This window comes from Sciurus carolinensis, chromosome 11 (assembly GCF_902686445.1).
Source record: "Sciurus carolinensis chromosome 11, mSciCar1.2, whole genome shotgun sequence".
NCBI classification, from domain to species: domain Eukaryota; kingdom Metazoa; phylum Chordata; class Mammalia; order Rodentia; family Sciuridae; genus Sciurus; species Sciurus carolinensis.
In genome coordinates this window covers 46046304-46071561 of record NC_062223.1, presented here as the reverse complement: position 1 = coordinate 46071561, position 25258 = coordinate 46046304, and the positions used below count along the sequence as shown (strand labels likewise).

Sequence of the window (25258 nt, the reverse complement as noted above, 5' to 3'; positions counted from 1 at the left end):
TAGTTCAGTTCGTTTTATTATTGAATAGTACTCTGTTTACAAATATATTTATTTTTATTTATCAGCTGATGCGCATTGAGTTGTTCCATTTGGGGCCTGTTATTTAAAAAAAAAAAATGCCATAGGTATTCTTTTGAACTTTATTTGTAGATATATTTTCATCTCTCATGATGAATGCACAGGAATGAAATTGGTTGGTCCTATAGTAAGTATATCTTTAGCTTTATCAGAAACTGCCAAACACTTTTTCCAAAGTATATTGTTTTACATGCCACTCCCAGTGAAGGATTATTTTCTTTGCTTCACATCCTTATCATCATTCGTATTTACATTTTAACTATTCTACTGGGAATATAATAGCTTCTCTGTCTTAAATTTGTCTTTATTCGTATTTCATGCTGGTTAACATCTCTTAATATATTTATTGGCCATTCATATATCTTCTTTTGTGAAGGGTTTGTTCAGATCATTTGCTCATTTTTATATTGGATAGTTTATGTTCTTATTGAATTAAAAGTATGCTATATATATATATGATATACATATATATAGGATACCAATCCTGCATCATATATCAATTGCAAGTATTTTCTCTGTGGCTTGCTTTTTTATCTTCTTAATGGCACCTTTATATATGTATATATACATATGCATATATATATATATATATTTTAGTTGTAGATGGACACAATACCTTTATTTTATTTATTTTTATGTGGTACTGAGGACTGAACCCAGTGCGTCACATGTGCTAGGCAAGTACTCTACCACTTAGCTACAACCCCAGCCTCAATGGCATATTTTCAGAAGCAAATTTTTAAAAATTTTGATTAAATTTAACACCCCCCCTTTTTTTATTGTGGTTCTTGCTCTTGTGTCCTTAGAAACCTTTGCCTATGTCAAAGTTGCAAACATTTCCTCTATGTTTTCTCCCAATAGTTTATTTCAAGTTTTTACATTTAGGTCTGTGATGCATTTCTGGTTAATATTTCAGTAGTGGTATAAGAAGTAAGATCCTAGGTTTTCTGATAGAATGTGTAGTATGAATAAGATTGAGGTTTTCTTCTTTTTTGTTGTTTGCTATGAATATTCGGTAGTTATTCCAGTGCCATTTGTTGAAAAAAAGTTATTTTAACACCTTTGTTAAAAAGCAGTTACTATATAGGTTTATTTCTTTACTCTGTATTCTTTACTGTTGATCTATATTTCTAACCTTTTTGCAAATTCCACATTGACTTCATTGCTGTAATTGTATAGTAAGTTTTAAAATCAGTAAATTCTCCATGTTTGTTTTTAACTCTTTTGGCTACTCTGTGACCTTTCTATTTCTCACAAATTTTAAAATTAGTTTGTCTATATTCCAAAAACCTTACTAGGATCTCCATTGGGATTCTAGTAAATCTAGATAAATTTAGAACTTCCATTCCAAGAACATGATCTGTCTATTTTTAAATATCTTCTTTTTTTACTTTCAGAATCTGTTGTATTTTTCAATCTAGTACTTCATGCACGTACTTTGATAAATATTTGCAAAATATTTTATGTTTTGAGAATCAATTTTAAGTAAAATTTTAAAATTGTCAGATTCGATTATTTGTTACTACTGTGTAGAAATACAATTGCTTTGTATATACTGATTTTACATGCTACAACTTTGATAACCTTAATTTATTATCCTACTAGATTTGTGGTAGATTCCATAAGATTTCCTAAGTATATGATAACCTTCATTTGTTAGGACTCTTATTTATTTTTCATGGTTTATGATGTAGGTAAGACCTTCTGTATAATATTGATTAGAAATCATAAGAGTGCATATACTCTGGTCATTTTAACCTCAGGAGAAAAGGTTTTTTAGTAAATTCTATGTATCAGGTTTAAAAGATTGAATCCTATTCCTAACTTGCTAGAAATTTTTTTGAATTGCTTTTGGATTTTGTTAAATGTCTTTGCTGTATCTATTGAAATTATTATCTGATTTTACTTTTTTAAATCTATTACTGTGATAACATGAATTTTTCAAATCTTTGATGAGCTTGATTTAATCATACCATATTACATTATTATTTTACTGGATTTAGTTGTATGGTTTTTATACCATTATTTTTTTATACATTCATGAGGCACATTAGTCTGTAGTTTTCTTTTCCTGTGATGTCTTGGTCTGGTTTTAGTATAGGGTCACACTGGTCTCATAAAATGAGTTTGAAAGAGTTTCTCTTTCCTTTTTTTCTGAAACAGTACATATAGAATTGTCATAATATCTTCTGTAGGTGAAGATAATGATCTGTAGGTTGCTTGTTTCTTTGTTTTACTTCTTCTGGTTTGGGTATCAAAGTAATAAAGGGCCTATAAAATAAGTTAGGAATTATTTCCTTTTTTTTTTTACTGAATTTGTTATGTATTAGTATTATTTCTTCCTTAAAATGTGTGATTGAATTTACTAGTGAAGTTCCCTGTAAAATGTGCATGGTGAAGGATAATTTTAATTCTGGTTTACTGTTTCTTCTTTTATCATATTCAATTATCTGAAAACTTCAAGGAGTTGTTCCATTTCTCCTAGCTATGAAATTTTTTTACATAAAGTTGTTCATAATACTTATTTTAATATTTTTACTATATACTAATATATTACTTATTATATTTTTACAGTTATTTAATATTTTACTTATTTTAATATTTTAGTAAAAAACTCCCATTTCATTGCCACTACTGATAATTTGTTGCCCATTTCTTGTTTTCTATATCATCCTAGCCAAAGGTTTATCAAGTCTATTGATCTTTTCATGAAACTAATTTTTCATGTCGTTGGTCTTATCTCTCCTTGTTATTAGCCCAGTTTTTCTTTCACTGATTTTTCTTCTTAATTATTTTCATCATTAACATTATCTAAATTCTATATGAGTTTATTTGTTTGGCTATTTATTTATTTATATTGTGGTATTGGAGATTGAACCCAGAGTCTTATGCATGCTAGGCTAATACTCCTCCACTGAGCTACATCCCCAGAGCCTTGTCTAATTTTTTAAAATGAAAGCTTAGATAATTGATTTTAGGTTGTCTTATTTTCTTCTAAATATGCTTTAGCTAATCCCAAATACTTTTCACTTATTTATTTCTATGATCATTTAGTTTAAAATATGTTAATTTCCCTTTTCATATGTGTTTGATCCATCCACAGTTAAATAAAAATGTGTGCTTAGATTTCCAGATATTTGAAGTTTTTCTAAATATTTTATTGTCAATGAATTCTGACAGTCCATTGTAGTTTAAGAACATACTCTGACGAGATTTTTTATTTTTATTTGTTTTTTTTTTTTTTTTTTTTCTGGTGGCAGTGCTAGGGATGGAACCCAGGGCCTCATGCATGCTAGGAAAAGCATTCTACCACTAAACCTCTTTCCCAGCCCAAAATGTTAATGTTTGTTAATGTTCCAAAATCTATTGAGATTTGTCTTTTGGATTATATATTGTCTATCTTGGTGCACATCCCAGATGCACTGAAAAGAAATGTGTATAAATTTTGCTTCTGCATGATGCATTTAATTACTTAAGATAATTGATGTAGTCACTTGTATTTTCTACTTCTGTAATGATTTTTCTCTCTAGTTGTACTGCCAGTTATTAAGAACAGTATAACAAAACCCCCAAATATAATTCCTTTATATAATTTCTGGTTTTCTGTTGATATTCTGTTTTTCTTCACTTAATGATACTGCATTTTCCTTTTATGCTTTGAACATGTGTATAATAGTTGCCTTGAAGTTTTTTGTAATTGTTGTTGTTGTTCAATTCAACTTTTGCATTCATTTGGAGTTGGTTTCTACTGACTATTTTTCCTTAGGAGGTCATATTCAGTAATTTTGAATTGAAAATTAAACATTGCAAATAATGCATGGTTGGTGTTGACTTCCAATCTATTTGTTTTTCTGAGGATTTTTGTTTTTCTTATCCTTTTTCTGCTTGTTTAATAATTAACTTGCCTAGACTTAAATTATTAACTCTAATTTCAGTATGCTACATAGCAGATGACATCGCTTCAGTATACTATATAGCGGATAATATCTCTGCCCATTTTTTTTTTTTTCAGCTTTTAGAGTTCATCCTTTTAGCCTGGTTACATAGGGTTCCCTTATGCAGTAGCATAGTTTAGTAGACAGCTAAATATTTGAAAAGAATTCATATTCAGATTTATTTTTTCTGTTTTTCAGCCCTTAATTCTATCTCTGGCAACTCAAGTCAATATGATTTTAGATTTAACAGTCCAAGCTGATCTCAGACTGGGGAAACACGTGTCTTCTGAGGAGTAGCATACATGCCAATCTTATGTGATTGAGTTATATCTTTTATATTTGCCCTGTGCTCCATTTTCTGCCTACAGTTTTTTCCTCTCATCCATGCTTAATTTAGTGTTCAGTCAGGGATTTAGGCATGGATGGTAATCATATTTTTGTGTCTGTCCTGGAGCTTTCCTACTGTAGGATCCCCACCCCCTCCATGCTTTCAGCTGTTTGGACAGATCTGAACTCTGTTCTGTGGCCAGAATTAAGGGAAATTAGAAACATTCTGGCAAAAAGCCACAAACTTAAAAGTTCTTGCACTGTCTTTCAAAAGGAAATTCTACTCTGGTCGCTGCCTGCTTTTCAGTAGCTTCTGATGACTATTTTTAATGGAATTTTGTCCAGGTTTTGTAATTATAGCTGTAGGTGCTTTTGCACTGTGACCTCCGCTATCATTATCACCAGCTCAGTTATGTAACAGATCAGATCTCCTTAGAAAGGTTTTCATAATGTGAGTTTTTCAGATATTAGTTATGCCTGGCATATTATAGAAATTCAATTAATATTTGTTGAATAAGTTAATAATGACTATTCTCATTTAAGACTGTGCAATAAATTTGCCTTTGTTTCTTGTCTTTGTATTGTGTTCAAGTTATTAAAGAAAGAGGATATAAAAGTGTAGGCATGTAGTTGATCAGCAATATTAAGAAAACAAAGATAAACTGTAACTATTTTCATTTTAGAATGAAATCTCAAAAATGTAACAGTTGTGTCCAAGAAACTTCCTGAATCATCATTTAATTCTTAAAATTCAGAAAGAAGGAAGAATAAGTGAGTAATTAATAAAAAGCAAAAGGACAGCCTAGTGGGAAAGCATTTAATGCAAATTTAAGGACTCTTGTCAAATTAAAATCTTCAATTTCAAAGTACTATTGGATTTTAAACCCAAAATCAGAATGTAGGAGTAACAGTATTCTTCTAAATTTTATAAATGTAATCATTAGTTTATCTATATTAAGTGCTTAAGTATTTTGACATGAAAAAAATGAATTGAGTTTACAGACTGGTTAGTGAGAAGTAATAGCTGTTTTAGAGGTGTAGTACCTGAAAAAATGCATGGTATTAGTAAAAGGGAGAAAATACCTTTGCCTTCTTTGATATTATAATCAAATATCAGGGTTATAATATAACCCTGTAAATTTTGTGGCTATGAGAGTGACGTAATTGGGGAATGATGTTTGGAGTCAGAAAGTCTCTATTAGAAGTATCTACTTCTCACTGATTATGTTCACAAGTCTTTTGGTCTGTCTAATTGTGCCTTAGGAAGATATAAATTATTGCCCCATTTCACATACTTGTTTTAGAGAGAATGCATTGCAAACAAATGTAAGAGTACTTGATGTGTTATAGAATTCTGATGGAAACTTTTTTTTTGTTACAGAAGAGGATAAATATAATATTTACTCATCTGTGCTCTTCAAGTATTTCCTGGCAGAAGGACTCATCAATGGGCATGTTTTATTGGTTGCATCTGCTAAAGAAGACCCTGCTGACATTTTACAGGTACACTAATTCAGTGTTGCATTTTGAATGTTTCATAAAAGATATTGGTTTTATGTGTAAGCAACATGTGTCTATATAAAAGCAAATTAATGTTCCTAAACAATTTTTAACTTAAAATCCATATCAGAGATAAACTAAAACACATTAAATAAATTTGTTGGACCAGACACTCAAAAAAATCATGTTTAATAGCAAAAAAAAAAAAAAAAAAAAAAAAAAAAAAAAAAATTCCAGTTTAAGCAATTTGCTGAAGAAGGGGAGAACTATTCTCTAATTCTTTTTGCCTAATTGTGATTTTCTGATTTTGACATAAATAATCTATTTTATATCAACTACTACTGTGTTCAGGCAGATTTTCCCAGATGTAATTCTTTCTTTACTGCTCATGAAGTATGATTTAACTGTTATCCTTAAGAGTTTCTCTTTAAAAAAATCTTGAAATTTTAACTTTTATCTTGAAAATACTAGATAAAAGTTTAGGAAATTGCTAGATGAATTAAAACAAATAATGGAACAAAAATACAAGTAGTTTCTGATAATCAGCAAATTATAGGACATTTTTAATATTTTACCTTTTTACTTAGAATAAACAGGTATAAAGAGGTTCCAAGGCACTAGAATAGCATTCTAAAAATTCTAGACATATCTAAGGTGATTAGAATCTACATAAGTAAAAAGCTGTAATATTCAGTAGGTAAAAGTCTATGTAGTCTATTAATAAAGTGAATCTGAAAAGATACAGTAAAGAAAACAACTGTATATTGTCTGTTAATTATACTACCATTATGCTAAAGATATAAATTAGAAGAAATATACAGAAGTTAGAAGTACTCACTGATAATACTATTTTGCTTTAATAATGTCAGAAATGAGTATTTTTTAAGTAATAAACAATAAGGATAAAATATGAGATTAATGTACTGTATATATTTTTAAGTCAACCACAATTTTTTACCTCAGAGAGGAAAGTTTTGACTTATAGAATTCTTAATTCCTTTGTCCAATACAGGGCCCCAGTTTTAAACTTTGTTTGAATAGAGTTCTTGATGTTTTGTTTCTTCATTGCTCTTTTTGCCTAGATCTAATCTTTTGCCTGGACAATATCTGGGCAGTACTGCACTTGCTAGGAGCCGTGAACTATAGGCCTAATTCATTGTCATAAGGAATCTATTCAGGTTGTTTATCACACAATATAATGAGCCTACAATTTTATATGAAACACCTTCAAATCTATATTGGGAAAAATTTTGCCAGACATAAGCAGGAAGGCCTATAATGCATTTTTAAATATAGTCTTTCTTGCCTCCTGCAACCCAGCATATATACTTGCTTATTGTGTTTTAGAGAACTTCATTTTTAATTTTAAAACTAGTATTTCTTAGGTACCTTGAATGTGTATAATTGGTATTAAAAATCTGATGTATTTTATATGTTCTTTAGGTTATGTGAAGGATTTTTGAAATTATAAAAGAAATACTAACTTTTTCATCAGGATTTTATTAAATATCCAATTATATATGCAAGCAACTGTATTTTACAATCATTTATTTATAGAGCAGTTTTATAGCATAAGAGTAAAAATATAAAACTTGAGCAAAAGAAATAAGGACTCTTACAAAGATGTGCTATGTCCGTCCAAGTTGTAGTACTTCAACCAACTCCTACTGTGCTCAAGCAGATTTTCCCAAATTAATCCATTCTTTACTGCTCATTAGGTATGACTTTATTGTTATGCTTAAGAATTATGGCTTAGATCATAAGGATTAGATTTCTTCTAATGCCTGAAACAACTAAAAACAACACAAGATATATGAATCAAAAGGTTTCAAAACTTGATCATCAGACAATAATAATAATTCCTGAGGTATGCCCCCCAAAAAAATAAATAAATAAGAGAGCCATATACTTTCTCTAACTTGCCACATTCAAGACTTCCAAGTTATGGTATGAGGAAGAAGTCAGGGAAAAACAGGAGGCCATGGAAATTAGTATTTTCAAAATTGATTTACTGAAAGGGGAGAGCTACATAGGGTCTGCATGAGTTCATTCATGTAAGTAAACTACCTGAGCTAGGTAAAGAATTGTCTGAAAATATCAGAGGTAACAATTCCCAGTGCCTAGAATAGTTCTTGTTCCTACATGGAGAGTGGGAAATCTCATAATTTGGGACATGAGAGTATTAAGAGTTTTGCATTAATTGTAGGCAAAATTATCCCTAGATTATAAATTCTGTTCTGTTTTCTACCTAATAAAACAAAACCCCCAAATATTAATAACAATACAAAATTATTCCACACCCAAAAGAATAAAATATACAATGTCTGACACCCAATTAAAACTTAGTAGGCATACAAAGAAGTGAGAATATGCAACTTATAATAAGGATAAAATAGCAGCTTAATTCATAATAGCTAGATTGTGGAACTAACCTAGATGCCTTTCAACAGATGAATGGATGAGGAAACTGTGGTATATACACACAATGGAATATTATTCAGTCATTAAGAAGAATAATATGGCATTTGCAGGTAAATGGATGGAATTGGAGAATATCATGCTAAGTAAAATAAGCCAAGCCCAAAAAACCAAAGACCAGATGTTTTCCCTGATAAGTGGGTGATGATATATAATGGGGTGGGGGGGTTAGGGTGAGAGAAGAATGGAGGAACTTTAGATTACGTAGAGGAAATGGGGGGGGTATGAAAGATAGTGGAACGAGACAGACATCATTACCATATGTACATGTATGATTACATGAATGGTATGAATCTACATCCTGCACAACCATAGAAAGGAAAAGATATATCCCATTTGTGTACAATGAATTAAAATGCAGTCTGTAAAAATAAAAAAAAAATTTTAATCAACAGAAAAAATAAATGACAGGATGATAGAATTATAAATAAGATGTTTTTGTGATTGTATTCTAAATATTCAGTAAGCTAGAGAAAAGATTTGGCATGGAATATTTAAATATAAGCACAAGTTTACCTTTTAGAGGTGAAGGCTACAGTGTGCAATGAAAATATATTTGAAAGTATTAAAACACATTAGACACTGAAGAAGAAAAACTCAGTGAACCTGAAGACACAGCATTTGAAATTATCCTAAGGAAACATGGAAAATAGATTGTAAAGATAAAGCAATTATTGTATCATGGAGCAATAGGATATTTGAAGTGCCCTGATAAGTGATTGGGACCCTTAAAATTGGAAGAAATGATACCCCCCAAAAAAATTGTTTTTGAAGAAATAAGAAATGAAATTTTTCCAAAGATGATAAAAACTGTATACCTAAAATTCTAATGCATTTGCAAACCCCAAGTGTAAAAAGTCCTGATGAAAACAAAATCAAGACAAATCATAATCAAATTGCTTCAAATGAGTAGTAAAGAGAAAATTTTGAAAGTAGCTAGAGGTAAAAAAGCACATTACATAGACAGAACAAAATATGAGAATGACATTAGACTTTTGGTTATAAGCAATACAAACCAAAAAACAATGGAGGAGTCTTTTAAATAATTTTTTAAAAGTTCACTTGATAGTTGAGAATTTTGCCCAGCAAAAGCATCTTTTGAAAATAAAGGTTACAAAAGCAAAATACAGATATTTTTTCAGGTGTTAAAGTCTGAAAAAATTCATCACCATCAAACCTGCACTAATAGGAATAGTTTTTCACATTAAAGCAAAATCATATCAAGTGGATATTTGTTTTGAAACAAATAGATCAAGAGCCCTGAAAATAGACATTATGCAAATAAATATAAAACATTTTGTTTCTAATTCTGCAAGTGGGCTTGGTGGTGGAAGGAGATGATAAAGCAGAATTTAGAAGGCAATGGATGTATTTACTATCCTGATCGTGTTAATTGCTTCAGAGATGTATATCTGTGTAAGGTACTACCACCAAATTAAACACTTTATGAACATTTATTTTGTATCTGTTATAACTCAATAAAGCTATTTCAAAAACAAAACTCAGATTTCAGAATTAATAAATACGTATGATTCATGTCTCAGTTGCTATTTTAAAATATTTTCAGCAACCTTTATGTACCTTGATTTCCCTTTCATGAAATAAGAATATACCCGACCTTGTGAAAGTCTTCTAAAATATGCAATGGTCCCAATTTTATAATTAACAGATGTGAAATTTGATTGGCACACAGATTTCTAATCTTGAAAAAAAAAAAAAAGAGTCATCATACTTCTTTCCTTTTTCTTTGGTTTCCCTAGCAATTCTGATGTAGATATTTTGTATCATTTATTTAAAGGACGGTGATTTCTATTGTAGCACTTGATGTCATTAATCACTTCTTCCAGATACACTTCTTCCCTTGGTTTCTAGGATATCACAGTTGATGTTCTCTTACCTCACTGGCTAATTTTTGCTCATTCTTCTTTGTTAGTTCCTACTTATCTCCTCAAAATTTTAGTGTACAAGTGTCCCAGGACTTAGATCTTAGAATTCTTCTCTGTTCTATTCATATTGTCTTATTGACCTCATCCTGTCCCAAAGATATCAAGATTAGTTGTATATTGATGATTTTTTTTTTGACTTTCAAATTTTTATGGACCAACCCTGAACTCGGACTGCTTATTGCATATTCAGCTTATCTAAACACTTACAATATCTAAACACTTACAATACTTTTTATTTGTGTCTACTGGAGATCTCAAACTTAACTGTTCAAAACCAAACTCCTAAGCTATTCTTCTCAAACGTGTTTCTTTTTAAATCTTTTTATTTTCTTTTTTTTTTCCCCCAAACCGAGGGCCTCTGAGCTATACGCCAGTCCTTTTCATTTTATTTTCAGACACAGTCTCATTACCTTACTGAGACTGGCCTAGAACTTTCAATCTTCTTGCCTCAACCTCCACAGTAACTGGGATTACAGGTATGTGCCACCATGTCCTGCTCAATCTTTCCCCTTTTCAATTAATGGTAATTCAATTCTTCCATTTGCTCAAGCCAAGAACCATGGATTCATCCTTAACTCTTTTTCTCCTGCTCTTCTCAACCAGTTTTCAGGAAATCTGAATATACCTACTTTTAACCTAAATTATTATCACTTTGAGCCTAATTTATTTATTGTTGGCCTCCCTGCTTCTACCTTTGCTTTCCTTTTCTTTTCACTAGAGTGGTCTTCAAATATAAGTCAGATCATGTCACTCACCTACTCAGAACTCTCCAGAAGGCAAAGATCCCAGTCCTTATGATGGTTTCCAAGACCTTAACTAAAATGCTCTCACCTCTCCATTTAGTATCTGACCTCATTGCTTAATATCTCTTAACTTTATTCTGTGTCTATGAACTTCTTTGCGTGATAGACATGCTTCAAAATTAGAGCCATTGGATCTGCTGTTGCCTTTATCAAGAACTCTTTTGCTTCTCAGAATTTACTGGAATGTTGCTATCTCAGCAGAGCCTGACCTTACCAGTGTTACAATTCCCTCATCCCACTTCCCACTTGCCTTCTTTATTTTTCTCCACAGCCTACCATCACCTAGTGTACTTTATAATTTACTTGTATATTTGTGTATACAAATATACAAAAAACAAAGTGTTTCCTTTGTTTTATTCACTGCTATATTTCTATTGCCTTTTACAATGGGATAGGCAAGTAAATGTCTACATGTATATTATTTCCTTAGTGTAGGGAAATAATAAAATTACAAGATCTTTGTAATAGTTAATTTTATATGTCATCTTGACTGAGCCAGATGGTGCCAAAATATTTTATCAAACATTGTTCAGAGTGTTCCTCTAAGAGTATTTTTGGATGAATTTAATTAGATCAACTAAATAAAGATGCTTGCCCTCCTTAATCTATTGGTCCTCATTGGATCAGTTGAAGGACTGAATGAAATATAAGAGTTGATCCTCCCTGAGTAGAAGAGAATTTTTTCTGTGTGACTGGCTTTAAACTTGGATGCTAGCTTTTTCTTGCCTTCTGACTGTAACTGAAACATTAGTTTTTCCTGGATCTCAAGGCTGCCAGCCTTCAGATCTACGTCTTCATTGTCCCAGCCCTCTGACCTTTGCACCTCAGTTGGAACCATACCATTGATTCCTGGGTCTCCAGCCTGCCAACTAACACACCCTGCAAGTCTTAAGATTTGTTAGTTTCTGTAATTGCACTGAGCCCAATTTCTTACAATAAATCTCTTAATATAATATACATATGAAGAAATGTACACACATACACACACACACACACACTCCTATTAGTTCTGTTTCTCTAAGGAATTCTAACATAACTTTCAATGTCTTAAAGGATTCCTTGGTCTGGACTAGCATAGATATTTTTTGGTTTGTTTTAAAGTTGTTAATTTTTCTTTGGTTTCCTTGCCCCACCTGGTCTTTTACTGAGATGTAATTGATAAATAAATATATGTATATATTTAAGATGTAAAACATAATGATTTGATATAAGTATTTAATATGAAATGATTATAGCAGTTAAGTTAATTTATCCGTCACCTCATGTACTGACTATTTTTGTTATGAGAGAACACTAAATTTTCTTCAGTAAATTTTAGGTAGGCAGTATAGTATTATTAACTGTAGTCACCATGCTGAACATTAGACCCTGGATCTAACTCATTTTATAACTAAAACTTTTGTATCTTTTAACCATCTTCCTATTTCTCCCTTTCATGAAACCTTCATAACCACCATCTTACTCACTACCATAAGTGTTTTTAACTTAGGAATGTGTTGTCATATCCATTTTGCATTTTATTATGCACTTAGAATGAGTTATCAAAGCTATTATAATTGCTGCCATAAAAACCTAATGGTCTTAACCAGTAGATTTACCTATATGACATTGCAAGTCTCATACTACATTTTAAATTTTATTCTTCTCTTTATGAGTTGCCTAGAACATGTTGTTCCTATTTTAACTAAAAAGTTTGCTTTACATGATAATTTATATATAATATATTCAATAAAACTAAATACTAAATTAACCATAAAGTTTAGTGTGTGATCTTCATGAAAACACTATCTTCTGCCAATCAGAGGGGCACATGCATGTAATCCCTTCTTCTCTGGAGGCTGAAGCAGGAGGATCACAAGATCAAGGCCAGCCTCTGAAACTTAATGAGGCCCTAAGCAACTTAGCAAGACCCTATCTCAAAATTTACTTAAAAAAAAAAAAAATGGTGCTGGAGATGAAACTCAGTGGTAAAGTGCCCCTGGGTTCAATCCCCAGTATCAAACAAAAAGAAGAAAAAAAAAGAATGTAATCTCCTTTGATTTTAATGCCATTATTTGCTTTAAAATAAAATCACATATGTAGGCAAATACTAAAAGTGGCTTGTATATGCATACATTTTCTTAAATAAAATTATTTAGCAATTCATTTTTAAACATTTACAGCTTATATTTCATTCAACTCTGCTCTGAAAATATATTGACTTAAAACAGTCTTCTCATTCTCATTTTCTTATGAAAAAATACAGAAGTCATGTTTTTAGCTATGCATATTGATTGTGGTCCAGTTAATATTTATGCATTTTTACAATAGCATGGATTAGAAAGGTATGACTGATAAAAATTTAAATTATTTATGTTCTTCATACCAGTGCAAAGATATTTCTAGTATCTTTCTGAAAAGAATAAAGTTATTTTGTTATATAAAATTTGATGTTGAATACTAATAGAAATAAGTGGATTTTTCTATATAATATTTATTCAAGATTTTGATGTATCCAACACAATAATGGTTGTGCTTAAGATTTCATTTTTATTAAACAGGTTCAACAATGTGTGACCAAAAACAAGTTGTTCACAGTGTTTAGAGATGCAATGTGAGAAAAAAATGCTATAATTTCTTAGTTTTAATATTATGATATATAATTGGGGATTTGTAGAACCTATAACCAAGGCAAATATTTCTGGTACAAGAAAAGGGAAAAGACAATCTTAGAGACCATAATTATCTTAAAACTCTGTATAACTAAAAGACAAGTAAAGGATAAAAAGCCCCATCAGCTGCCTGCAATACATTATATAACCACCCAGCAATTTATCCATCATCCTTTGAAAACATATTCATGCCTATTGTAGTCAAAGCTCCTTCAGGAAGTCAGTATCAAGATGTAACACTGAAAAATTACATCCCTTAGAAAATCCTATAGAACAATATATGCGATGCTGTTAAAGCTTTTAAGAACACGTATAAGTATTTTTCAGTTAACTTTTTTATCCAAAGGAGTTTTTTTGATCATCTCAAATGTTGTGTTGAGTATTCTCCAAGAAAACATTCTGTGGAATGTTTTCTAAAATAGTAAAAATTACATTTTATGCTAAAATACTTAAATATTTGTCAGTAGACTGCTTTTTATGGAATAAAAAATGACATACACACATGTACAAACATTTATTTAGAACTTGAAAATGGTAAGATTTTATATCCTCATAGTTTTAATGTGTTAATACTTATAGAATTAGAGAAAACAAAATAATAATTTTCAGAAGTAAATTTAAATGTTATTTCATAATTTACCAAGATTAATTGTAAAGCTAAATTTAAATATTTGCTAGTAATGACATGCCAGATAGGTAATAATTATGAAGAAAGAAGTACCTAATGTCTTGAGGAAAAGGTGAATTCTTAACTTGTAGTAATTTTTTAGTTTTCTGCTATATGCAGTATATTCTGTCCAACATTAGCCACAATTAAAGTGGGAGGTTATGCTGTTCTTAAAAAGCTTAAACATTATTATTTGTTGTTTGTTTTTGCAGAACCTGGGATTTATTTCAATATTATAAACAGGTATACATATTAATATGCATATCTATCTATAGCAAACACATTGATATTTGTGTGTCAGTCAACAAAAGAAAAGAATTTTGCACACAGAAAAGTTGCCTAATTCATATAGCAAAAATACCACACCCCATAAGAGGATATTTATCATTGAGAAGGGGAACTTAATTAAGGAAATATGTTTATATATGAATATACTACTACCTGTGAAACTCCACATCATGTACGACCACAAGAATGAGATCCTAACTAGAATAAGTTATACTCCATGTATGTATATGTCAGAATGCTCTCCACTGTCATGTATCTCTAAAAAAAATTTTTTTTAAAGAAGAAAATTCTTAATCAGATTCATTAATAAATTATTGAGTGGAAGCAGGAAAAATGTGGATACTATTTAAAATCTCACATTGGAAGTATTTGGTGACCTTCATTTAGAGGAAGTCTTTGGTTTTGTATTTCAATATTTTTAAGTACTTTTTGGTTTAAATATTACTCATCTTAACAATATGGAAACACTGGACGATTTCTGCATCATCTGTGTGTTTTGAACCACTTCAGTGTAAATCAACATCAAAAGAAAACATGTTTAATAAATATGATAATTAAATAAAATGATAGACCAGTTAAAAAAATTAAGGTGAGACTTCTCATTTAATATGTAGAAAATATTTCATAAATAAAAATGAATGCTCATTTTATAAGTCACAGAATGAGAATCAATTCATAAAAATAAGCCATATATTTGGTGAATTAACATAGCAACAGCCTATTTTATAACAGAATAATACAGTGAAATGTAAGCCTTTACACTAACATATTCAAAATTCTTTTTCATTAAGTTTAAGATCTGCAAGTAAAAATTATAATGTCTTAAAAATTTGAAAACATTATTTTTATATCCAGAAATACCAGACTTGTACCCAAGTATTGAATCGATTTGTTAAGATCTGATTCATTGTATCTTTTTTTTTCTTTTTTTGATTGAGCTTAACTGAGTTCAAAGTTATTAGTTGATTTATAATTATATGAAACAGTTCATTTGATAAACAATGTGAAGTAAAGTCTGTATTTGCCATTTACCTGTTATTCACTTATCATAGAACAAAAATTAAAAGAATGAATCCAGAAAGTGGTCAGTCATCTGCTTTTACTATGTTGCCGTACAGTCTGGTCTTTCTGAATGAATGGGATATAAAAATATCTCAGACCCAACCCTTATTTCCCTAGTTCTGCCAAAAAGTGGGACAACGGTAAGAATGAAATTTAAAAAAAAAAAAAAAAACCTTGATTGGCCAACTATACTATTGAACATTTTCATTTTACTTATCTCCAAAATTGTAGTATTATAATGATTCAGAACAAAAGCAACATGTTATAATTAAAAGTTCTTTTCTGACCCTTTTATCATTCTGCTTTGCAAGCTTTATAATAATAAGTTATAAGTAACATTTTCCACTCATTTTTTTTCAAGGTCTTATAATATTTATTATATTTCCTTAAAACTACTTTAACACTGTATACTTTTTGTCTGTGATGTAAATATGAATATTAGAACAGCCTTTTAAATGCAGAACTATGATCAGAATACTTTCCCTTCATTATTAACATTTTATTTGTTCAAAAAATTATCAGGCTAGCTGTATGCTTTTTAGTGCTTACTACTCTAAAGTGTTAGTTGAGCCGGAAATTTGCTGTTTGACCCCAGGGTTTCACTCTTTTTTTTCCCCTGGCTACTGTGAGAGCTTATTTAAAATTCTAAGTTCCCCCCTGGCAGCCACAGTTAGAGCTTCTTTGGCAAACTAAAAAGACTAAAACACACACACACATGCAAAAGCTTAGTACTGCTTCCAGTGACCTACATTTGTAGCCAGCTTTTAAAGATGGCATGTGCCTGATTTTCCAGTGAGGAAATGAAGAGTAAGATAAAAATAAAATGTAAAAGAGAATAAACCTACTCTCCTACTCTTTTTTTTTTACTAGCAGATGAGAAGCACTGTTGCTGTAACAATACAATAAACACACAGTTGACATTGATTTTTTTCATCCTTTATTCCTTTTTTTTTCCACTTTTTTTATTGGTGCATTATAGTTAAACATACTGTGGGATTTGTTGTTAGATATTCATACATGCTGACATTGAGACTTGTACCTCAGTCAAAAAGAGAATTTTACATGCGAATAAGTTGCCTAAGTCTTATAGCAAAAATGCCAGACCCTGTGAAAAGATATTTATCATCAAGAAGGTGAACTTAATTTGCAGTCTGAACTTACATTTTAATTTATGTGTTACTTCTTAACTGACTGAAAGACCTTGTGCAAGTCATATAACCTTTTTCATTCAGATAAGGATGATACTTATCCTGGCTATTGAGTTCTAAATGAAAATTGAAATGTATGGGGTTTTGCTTTCTAAATCTTACAACACTTATTACAGCCTTAAATTTACTTTCAAAAAAAATTTTTGAACCCATAAAAAAGGAATTGTTATGAATTCTTACATAGTTATTCTTAGGCTCAAAAAAAATGCTAAAATCCTGGAAGTAGCCCTTTATCGTTCTTGAAAAGGAGCAAAGTCAGAATTGTTGGAATGTTAAAAATATCATTCATTTTTCTTCTGAATGCTTTTAAATTTTTCAGAAGCAAAGGTATTCAGTCCTTTTGAAAGGACTGGATAACTTTCAATTCTGGAAACTGAAGCAATTAAAACTAAAAATTCTTTTTTATCAGCTCCCCAATTTAACAGGGATCCCACTTAGTGAAATAGTAAAGGGTGCCATCAAAGGAGACAAGCAGCACCTCATCAAGGGTCATAGATTCAATAAACAGTCTATGAAGATTTATTATGTACAAAAGGAAAACTTTACCATGTTAAAAAAACTCCAAAGATAGGCTTCTCTCTTCAACTAGTGTGGGGCAATTCCTTCATGAAGTGGCCAAAGTTTTTTTTCCTGAAATTTTAAGTTTTGTTAATCCACAACTGACAGACCCAGTTGTAGAAATTGACTTTAGTTCACCGCATCCATCTTTTCAAATTATAGTATGTTCACATTGAACATTGGACATTTAATACAGAAGTTTTTTGCAGAATCATTTGCACACAAAAGAATTCCACTATGACTTAAATAATCATCTTATAATCTGTGTGTTCAATATGCCTTATCATTTTTTTTTACAAATTATTTAACTGGATCTTTGTTTTTTATTATTTGTTCTAATTAGTTGTATGTCATATTTTCTTTTTTTAAATTTTTTTAGATATTGATAGACCTTTATTTTATTCATTTACTTATATGTGGTGCAGAGAATCTAACCCAGTGCCTCTACCACTGAGCCACAACCCCTTTTACTAAAGGGAATTATTATACATGGTTTCACTAAATAAATCTGAAAATACCAGTGATCACATGGAAAGGTCATTCCACTTTTTAAAACATTTCATAAAATGTATTTTAATCAAGATTTTTCCCATTATAATAATCACATTGTTGATAACACACATACATGTACATAATATATAAATAATTCATGCAAACAGCAGTTCACGTGTTTTTATTAATGGTAGTCACCTTATTATTAATTCTCTTCATCTTAACTATGGAACTGTTCACAAGAAATTATATTATCCCTCTAGTATGAGCTGTATTAGTGTGCAGTATACCCAGAGCCCAGTTAAACATTGAAAGTGTTTAATATATGAACTTTATTTTTAAAAGAACTTGCCAAAAGAAAACTCTAATATTTATGGTTAGAAATATTGGAGCCAGGCATGGTGGCGCACCCCTCTAATCCCGGTGAGTCGGGAGGCTAAAGCAGGAGGATCACAAATTTGAATCCAGCCCCAGCAACTTAGTGAGGCCCTAAGCAATTTAATGAGACCCTATCTCAAAATTAAAAAAAAAAAAAAAACAAAAAACAAAAAAACAGGGTGGGGATGTTGCTCAGTGGTTAAGTGCCCCTGGATTCAAATCCCAGCACCATACCCCCCCAACAAAAAAAGAAAAGAAAAACATAAAAAGAAAGAAATATGAATAGGTATCAACAGTTTGTCTCTCTTTATGTAAAAGCATGGAATGTCTTATAAGTTTTCTTCTTAAGGCATTTATTTGAAGAGGATCTTTTAAAATAATATGTAATGAAGATTTTATATTTTGATGTATAAAATTAATAAATTCTATATCCATATACATAGGAAAATTGACAAAATTAATATAAACTACATGAAGAGTTGTTTTAACACCTTGATAATTTTAATTTTTTATATGTGTAAGAAAATAACATGGAAGTCAATAACATCAGAATGCCAACAAACTCAGAGCAATTCCCTTCAAACTCCTTTTAAGCCAGTGCCATCCCCAGTTCATATTAAAAGCATGTGGCTACCTTGGTCAAGTCTTGAACTGCTATATATTTATTTGTTTATTTATTTTTTTTGCGGTACTGGGGATCGAACTCAGGGCCTTGTGCTTGGAAGGCAAGCACTCCACCAGCTGAGCTATCTCCCCAGCCCTTGAACTGCTATTTATAATAGTATAGTATTTATAGTTGTTAGGGCCCAGATAAGGAGTACAAATCCACCTCTACTTCTTTTTTCCAACCTCACTGCCAGATTGGGATAGAACTTAGTAATATTTTTAATGTGAGTAAAGTTATTTGAGATTCTTCTAGGTTTGGTACTTTTAAGAATGTGATGGTTCAGAATGTAATTTTTTTATTGGTCATCTCGATTATATAAAATGGTGGGTTTCATTATGGCATATCACACACATGAAAACAATTTGATAAATGAAATGTTTTTAAATAAATTATGATACATGTTTAAATGAAGATGTTATTTTCTTTCTTATTTAGCATAATTCTCCCCCTTGATTTCTGAATATTTAATGCAGGCTTTCATTTCCTATTCTTCATGTTATCTTCCTCCTTTCCTCTACCTCAAATGAAGAAAAATGAAAGATGTTCCAATTTTCTTAACACAGTCTTTGTTTACATGTTAAAGAGAAATGTGATAGGGATCAATTTAAAAGTACCAAGAACAACATTTTTATCTGACCTCTTTTTCTAACTAAAAAACTACATACAGACTAATATAATTGATGTAGTTGTCAAATAAAAATCATCATTTTGCCAATAAATTAGGAGTTTTATTTAAACAATTTTGAGTGCCAAGTGATAGTGATTTTCACATTTTTATGATAGTAATTTTGCCAACTTTTTAAGAAAAAAAAATCAAGATTTTTTATGATCTATACTGAAAGTAGTTTGAATTATGCATGGAAATATAACTTGTTTATGGAAATAAGTTAATTTGATAATTAGTAACCTCAAAATCTGAGTTTAAAAATCTATTTTATGCAACATCATACTCTACCTTCTGACTTTGTGCAGTTGTATGACATTTTTCAGAATGCTTTTAACAACTAAAATCATCACTCCTTTGTATTTTTAAATATTTTAAATGAAGATAATGTGGAAAATAGACCTGTTAAATATGGATACTCAGACATTTAGAACACATATATCTAAATTATGGTAATTAAAAATATCATCATTGGATTTTTTTGTTTGTTTAACAAAATAAAAGTTGGGAGAAATGAACCCTCAAAATCAACAAAGTAATATACTTACTGATACAATATAATATACTTACTGATACATGGATAATTCTTAAGTAGTATTAATTATACAGTTACCAAAACCTGCAAGGATCAAAAGATTTTATTTTTAAGAAGGATTTCTCATGCTGCATGGATTATGTTGCTACATAATAGCCCAGTAGTACTTCTGCTGAATTGTAAAATAGCTTAGAGAGTAGTATGATGCCCATAGTTGGTGTAATGCATTGGTAATTAAGAGGGTGTGAGGTTAAGCTTCATTAACTGCTGAGGGATTGTATCTTGGGTTTTATTATGCCCTAGAGAACATAAAAAGTGAGAAGGGTCAAACTGTTGGAATCAGATTTTGCTTGTGCATCTGCCAAAACAAAGACCACAAAATAATATAGCAGTAAGCACAGAAAGACCTGAATTGAAAATAAAAGAAATACATTTACAGCATATATGGATAAATGTTTCTGGTGAAAATACAAATATACTTCTGTGCTGGAGTATATTCTGACATTGAAAGTTTTTAGTAGTTGGTTTCATATAGTTTTTGTCTTTTAATTAGAAAAGCTGTTGTTTGTGTCCAAAAACTGTGCCAATTTTCTTTATTCATATTATTTTTCTAAACTTTTTCACTTGTTTAAGAGAGATTTTATTCTTTCCATCCTATCTTCTGTATGGAAGTTATGATATCTGCTTTTAATTTTTATTTATTCCTGCCCCTGTCTAGTGATAGGAGAATTAAAAGCACTTTACTGCAAACAAGAACCAAAATTTTAAAACTCTTTCTCTTAGGAAAGGAGACTACAATAGTCATGTAATATTTCTGTTTGTCCTCTGGGTTAGAAATCAAAAGCTGGGATTTTCTGTAGTGTGAGAGACAATTCTTATCTGTGATTGACAGCTGTAATATTTGAATAGTATTATTCTTAGCATTCTATTGAAATAGAGATTTTAATCAAAAAAGTGTTTTATTTGATTAAAAACAGATTATAACAAATGATATAAAATGATAGCAGTGATCATCTCTGAGTTAATGAACAACAGTAACCACAGTAGATAATATTGGCATACTTCACAAGTTTTAGTGTTTCCAAATGTGATAACATTGCATACAAACTTTTACATACTATTGAGTAATAGAAAACAAAAGTACCTCAATAATTCTTCTTATCCTCCAAGTTATCATTTCTATTGTTTTCACTTGAATGAGAATATTAATATTGAAACCATTAAGACTGAATTTCCATATATTGCATTTTCTTATTCAGAGATACAGTATGATCTGATACTGTTAAGATTCAATTTCTAGCATAGGTCTCTACTTCACATAATTTTAAAACCACATTACTGATTAATTTTCCCCCAGTGCTGTGGATCAGACTCAGAACCTCATGTGTACTCAGGAAGTGCTCTATCAGTAAGATACACTTTCAACCCATTACCAATGATTCTTAATTTGTATAGACCACATTTTAGATATTTTTCTTTATATTTTTGGATTAAAGGATGATAAAAATACTGAAGCGTAACCAGATGTGCACATAGATTATAGCTATGTATATTTCTAGCATGATAACATTTAGGCACACCATATGAGGAAGAAATTTTATTATGTATCAATGCAGTGCATAGAAACAGAGATGCTAAGGGAATTTGGCTCACTTACTAAAGAATTGTTGTATTTTATAAGACCTGAGATGCCATTCATTTTAAGAGTCATCATTATTTTATGTGCCGCTAAGAGGAAAAAAATTACCATATAAACTAGGACAGAATGTTGCTTTTCACTCAATATTTTTAAAAATTCTTATTGAATGTTTTCTTAGACTTCTTCACATTCAGAATACTATTGTTTTGCATCACTTTGTTATTAACATCCATTTTTGTATTTTTACGCTTTGTACTTTTTGCATACTTTTCTTTCTGTCATCAAGAGCACTGGTGATGCAGTACTTCTTAAATGTGCTGCAACATTGCACCCAGATTTCATTGCAAAACATTAACATCTATCCTGTAAGTATTTGTTGCAGATGCTTTCTTGATTTTCTCAAGAAGTGTATCAGTAGGAAAAATTTTAAAGGTCATTATTCATATTCTTCTTTACATGATCCTTTCTTGGACTGTTGGTTGAAATAGAAATAGTGAAGAATTACATTTGTCTGCTTGTACACCAAGAATAACAAGCAAGTTTTTACATATGTAGACAATAACTTGGTATCTTCTACTTCATCGATGATTATTATATACTATCAATTGTAAAATGGATCCTGATTTCAGAGATGGCAACCTGTGAAGGAAAAAAATCATCCTTAGAATCAATGAAATCAATGAAAACCTGCCTCATTTTTTAACCTGAATTTTGGTATATTTTAATTAGCCACTTGGATATCTGATTGTCATCATTCTTAACCATCCTTGCTCACCAATTTAAAAATAATCATCTCTTTTAATGTGTTGATGCTTTCATGTGAATATGTCTCCTTTCATTTGAAGTTGTAGTTTAGAACCTGTATTCTTTTCTTGTTTTATACTGGGGATTGAACCCATGAGTGTTCTACCTCTGAATTAATCACCAGCCCTTTTTCTGTTGTTCCTTTGACTTCTTAAAATTAAATTTTAATTATGTAAGTAATTCATAAATAGTACATATTCTCTTTTTCATAACTTATGTCATAGATGAGGTTCAATGCACAAGCTTCAAATCCCATTTACCTTCCTCTCACCTTCAAAGGAGTTAATTTCTGTGGAGATTTGTGTGTATTATCCACTCCCCAAAAATATGTATATATGTAATAAACCATTTTTATTTCATGCATGTGGCATTTCTCATAAGCATCACTTATGTTTAATTTTATGAGTTTTCATGAGTATACAAAGTTGTGTGACCACCACCACTTAACAGAATATTTCTATCCTTTCAGAAAGGTACTCATTTGCATTCAATCTCCTCCCACCACCACTTGACTTATGGCAACCTCTAATCTGCTCACATCTCAGTAGTCTGCCTTTTTTATAATTTCATATGTATATGGAATTATATAGTATATAGTATTTTGTGTCCATCTTCTTTCCTTAGCCTATTTCTGTATGTATTAGTTGTTTAATCCTTTTGCTGCTTTTATCAGCCATTCCAGTTGATGGGCGTTTGGGGTTTTTTCCATTTTTTTCTTTACTACTAAGTGAATTCGCTGTGAACATTAATGTATACATCTTCATAAGGACATATGTTTTCATTTATTTTGAGTAAATACCTAGGAGGAGAATTGCTGGGTCATATGGAAAATGAATGTTGAATTTTAAAAGAAATTTTTAAATCTTATTAAAAGGAGCTATACATTTTTGTATTCCTACCAACAGTGTATAAGAATTTCATTTGCTCTCCTTCCTAACATTTAGTTGTCAATTTAAAATTTTTATTTTACCTGGTCTAGTGGGCACATAGTAATATCTACCTCATTGTAGTTTTAATTTGCATTTTCCTAATCACTAATGATGTTGAGCATCTTTTTGTTTATTAGCCATTCATATATCTTTTTTGGTGCAGTGCTAGTTAAACTATTTTACCCATTTTTAAGGATATTTTATCATTGATTTATAAGATTTATTATATATTCTGGATACATATCCTCTATCAGCTCTATATATTTTGGCAAATATTTTCTCCCAGCCTCTGGCTTGCTTCTGGTTTCATTAGTGTGTCTTTTTATATTTACAAAGACCAAAACCTCAGGTTTTTATTTTCCAGTTTATGTTATGTTTTTGTACAATTTAAGAATTATTTGAATAGCATAGATGTCAGCAAACTTTTCCTTTAAAGAGCTATATAGTAGACATTTTTGACATTGCAGGTCATGTGGTCTCTGTTGGAACTACTGCTATTACTGATGTTAATCAGCCATAGACAGTTTCTAAACAAATAGACCAGGCTGTTTTCTAGTAAAACTGTATTTACTTAGATGCTGGTTGGATTTCATCCACAAACCATAGTTTACTGATCCCTAGGATACTCTAAAAATACTAAGATTTTTCTCTTTTGTTATTTTCTAAGGATTTTATTTATTTATTTTTATTTTCTAAGGATTTTCCATTTCCTGTTGAATTGCTTTATAACCTATGCAGAAAATCAATTAACTAAATATTGCTTCTTACTCAATTTTCTGTTCCATTCCCTGCTTTGTCTATATTACATGGACTTGATTTTTCTAGTTTTACAATGTCTTGAGAGCAGATATTTTAAGTCCTCCAACTTTCTTCTGTTTTGAAGTTCTTTGGTTATAAGTTATTTGCATTTCCATATATATTTTTTTTATTCAGCTTGACAATTTATATGAAAAAACTTGCAGGAATTGTTCTTTTCCTTTTGTCCCTCTGTCCTTTGTTTTCAAAAGTTTCTGTTGTTATCTTCAAGTTCATTAGTTTATGATCTGTTCTCTTCTCTATATTTTTATGAAATTAGTTCATTTTGCTGTTATTCTAATAAATCTTTTTTTCCTGCATTGCTGGAGAACAAACCCAAGATGTTGTGCATGCTAGACAAGTGCTTTGCCAGTGAGCTAGTCCCAGTCCCTAATGAAATTTTTGAAGGTACTAAATATAAACTGGTTTGTGCACTGCTTTCTTAAACTGTTTAATTTTTAAATGTAGAATTCCCTAGGTAGAAACATACAAGGGATAAAAATAACAAATGAGTTTTATAATCCCTGTTGTGATGAATTTTCCTGTTCTTTCCCATCAAGTGAATTTTTATTGAATACCCAAATGTACAGTACCACTTAAAAGAAAGAGAAAAGCAATAGTAAAGATTTGAAGATGGAAGAGCTCAGGACTTCCTGAGTAACCATGTACTGTCACTTTGTAAGATAGTATGAAATAAGAGTAAAAGTATAGTCATATCTTCTTGGTACTCTATTTAAGGAGTTAACTGAGGGTACTCTGGATGCATTCTGCCAAGTTTTTTGGTCACAGCCACAAAAAAGATGACTAAAACAGGACCTGAGCATCCACAAATTTTATTATCCAAATGGAGACCT

At 30.5% G+C, this 25258-nt stretch overlaps 1 protein-coding gene across 2 annotated transcripts in view; it reads left to right on the top strand.

Annotated features, from left to right (window-relative positions):
• The window catches only part of Elp4 (elongator acetyltransferase complex subunit 4), a 264679-nt gene that overhangs the window by 27394 nt on the left and 212027 nt on the right, over nucleotides 1-25258 (top strand). For both annotated transcript variants that reach the window (XM_047516710.1, XM_047516709.1), the window contains exon 3: nucleotides 5722-5843. In XM_047516710.1, the coding sequence (XP_047372666.1) occupies nucleotides 5722-5843 (122 nt within the window). The remainder of the gene's footprint in view (nucleotides 1-5721; nucleotides 5844-25258) is intronic.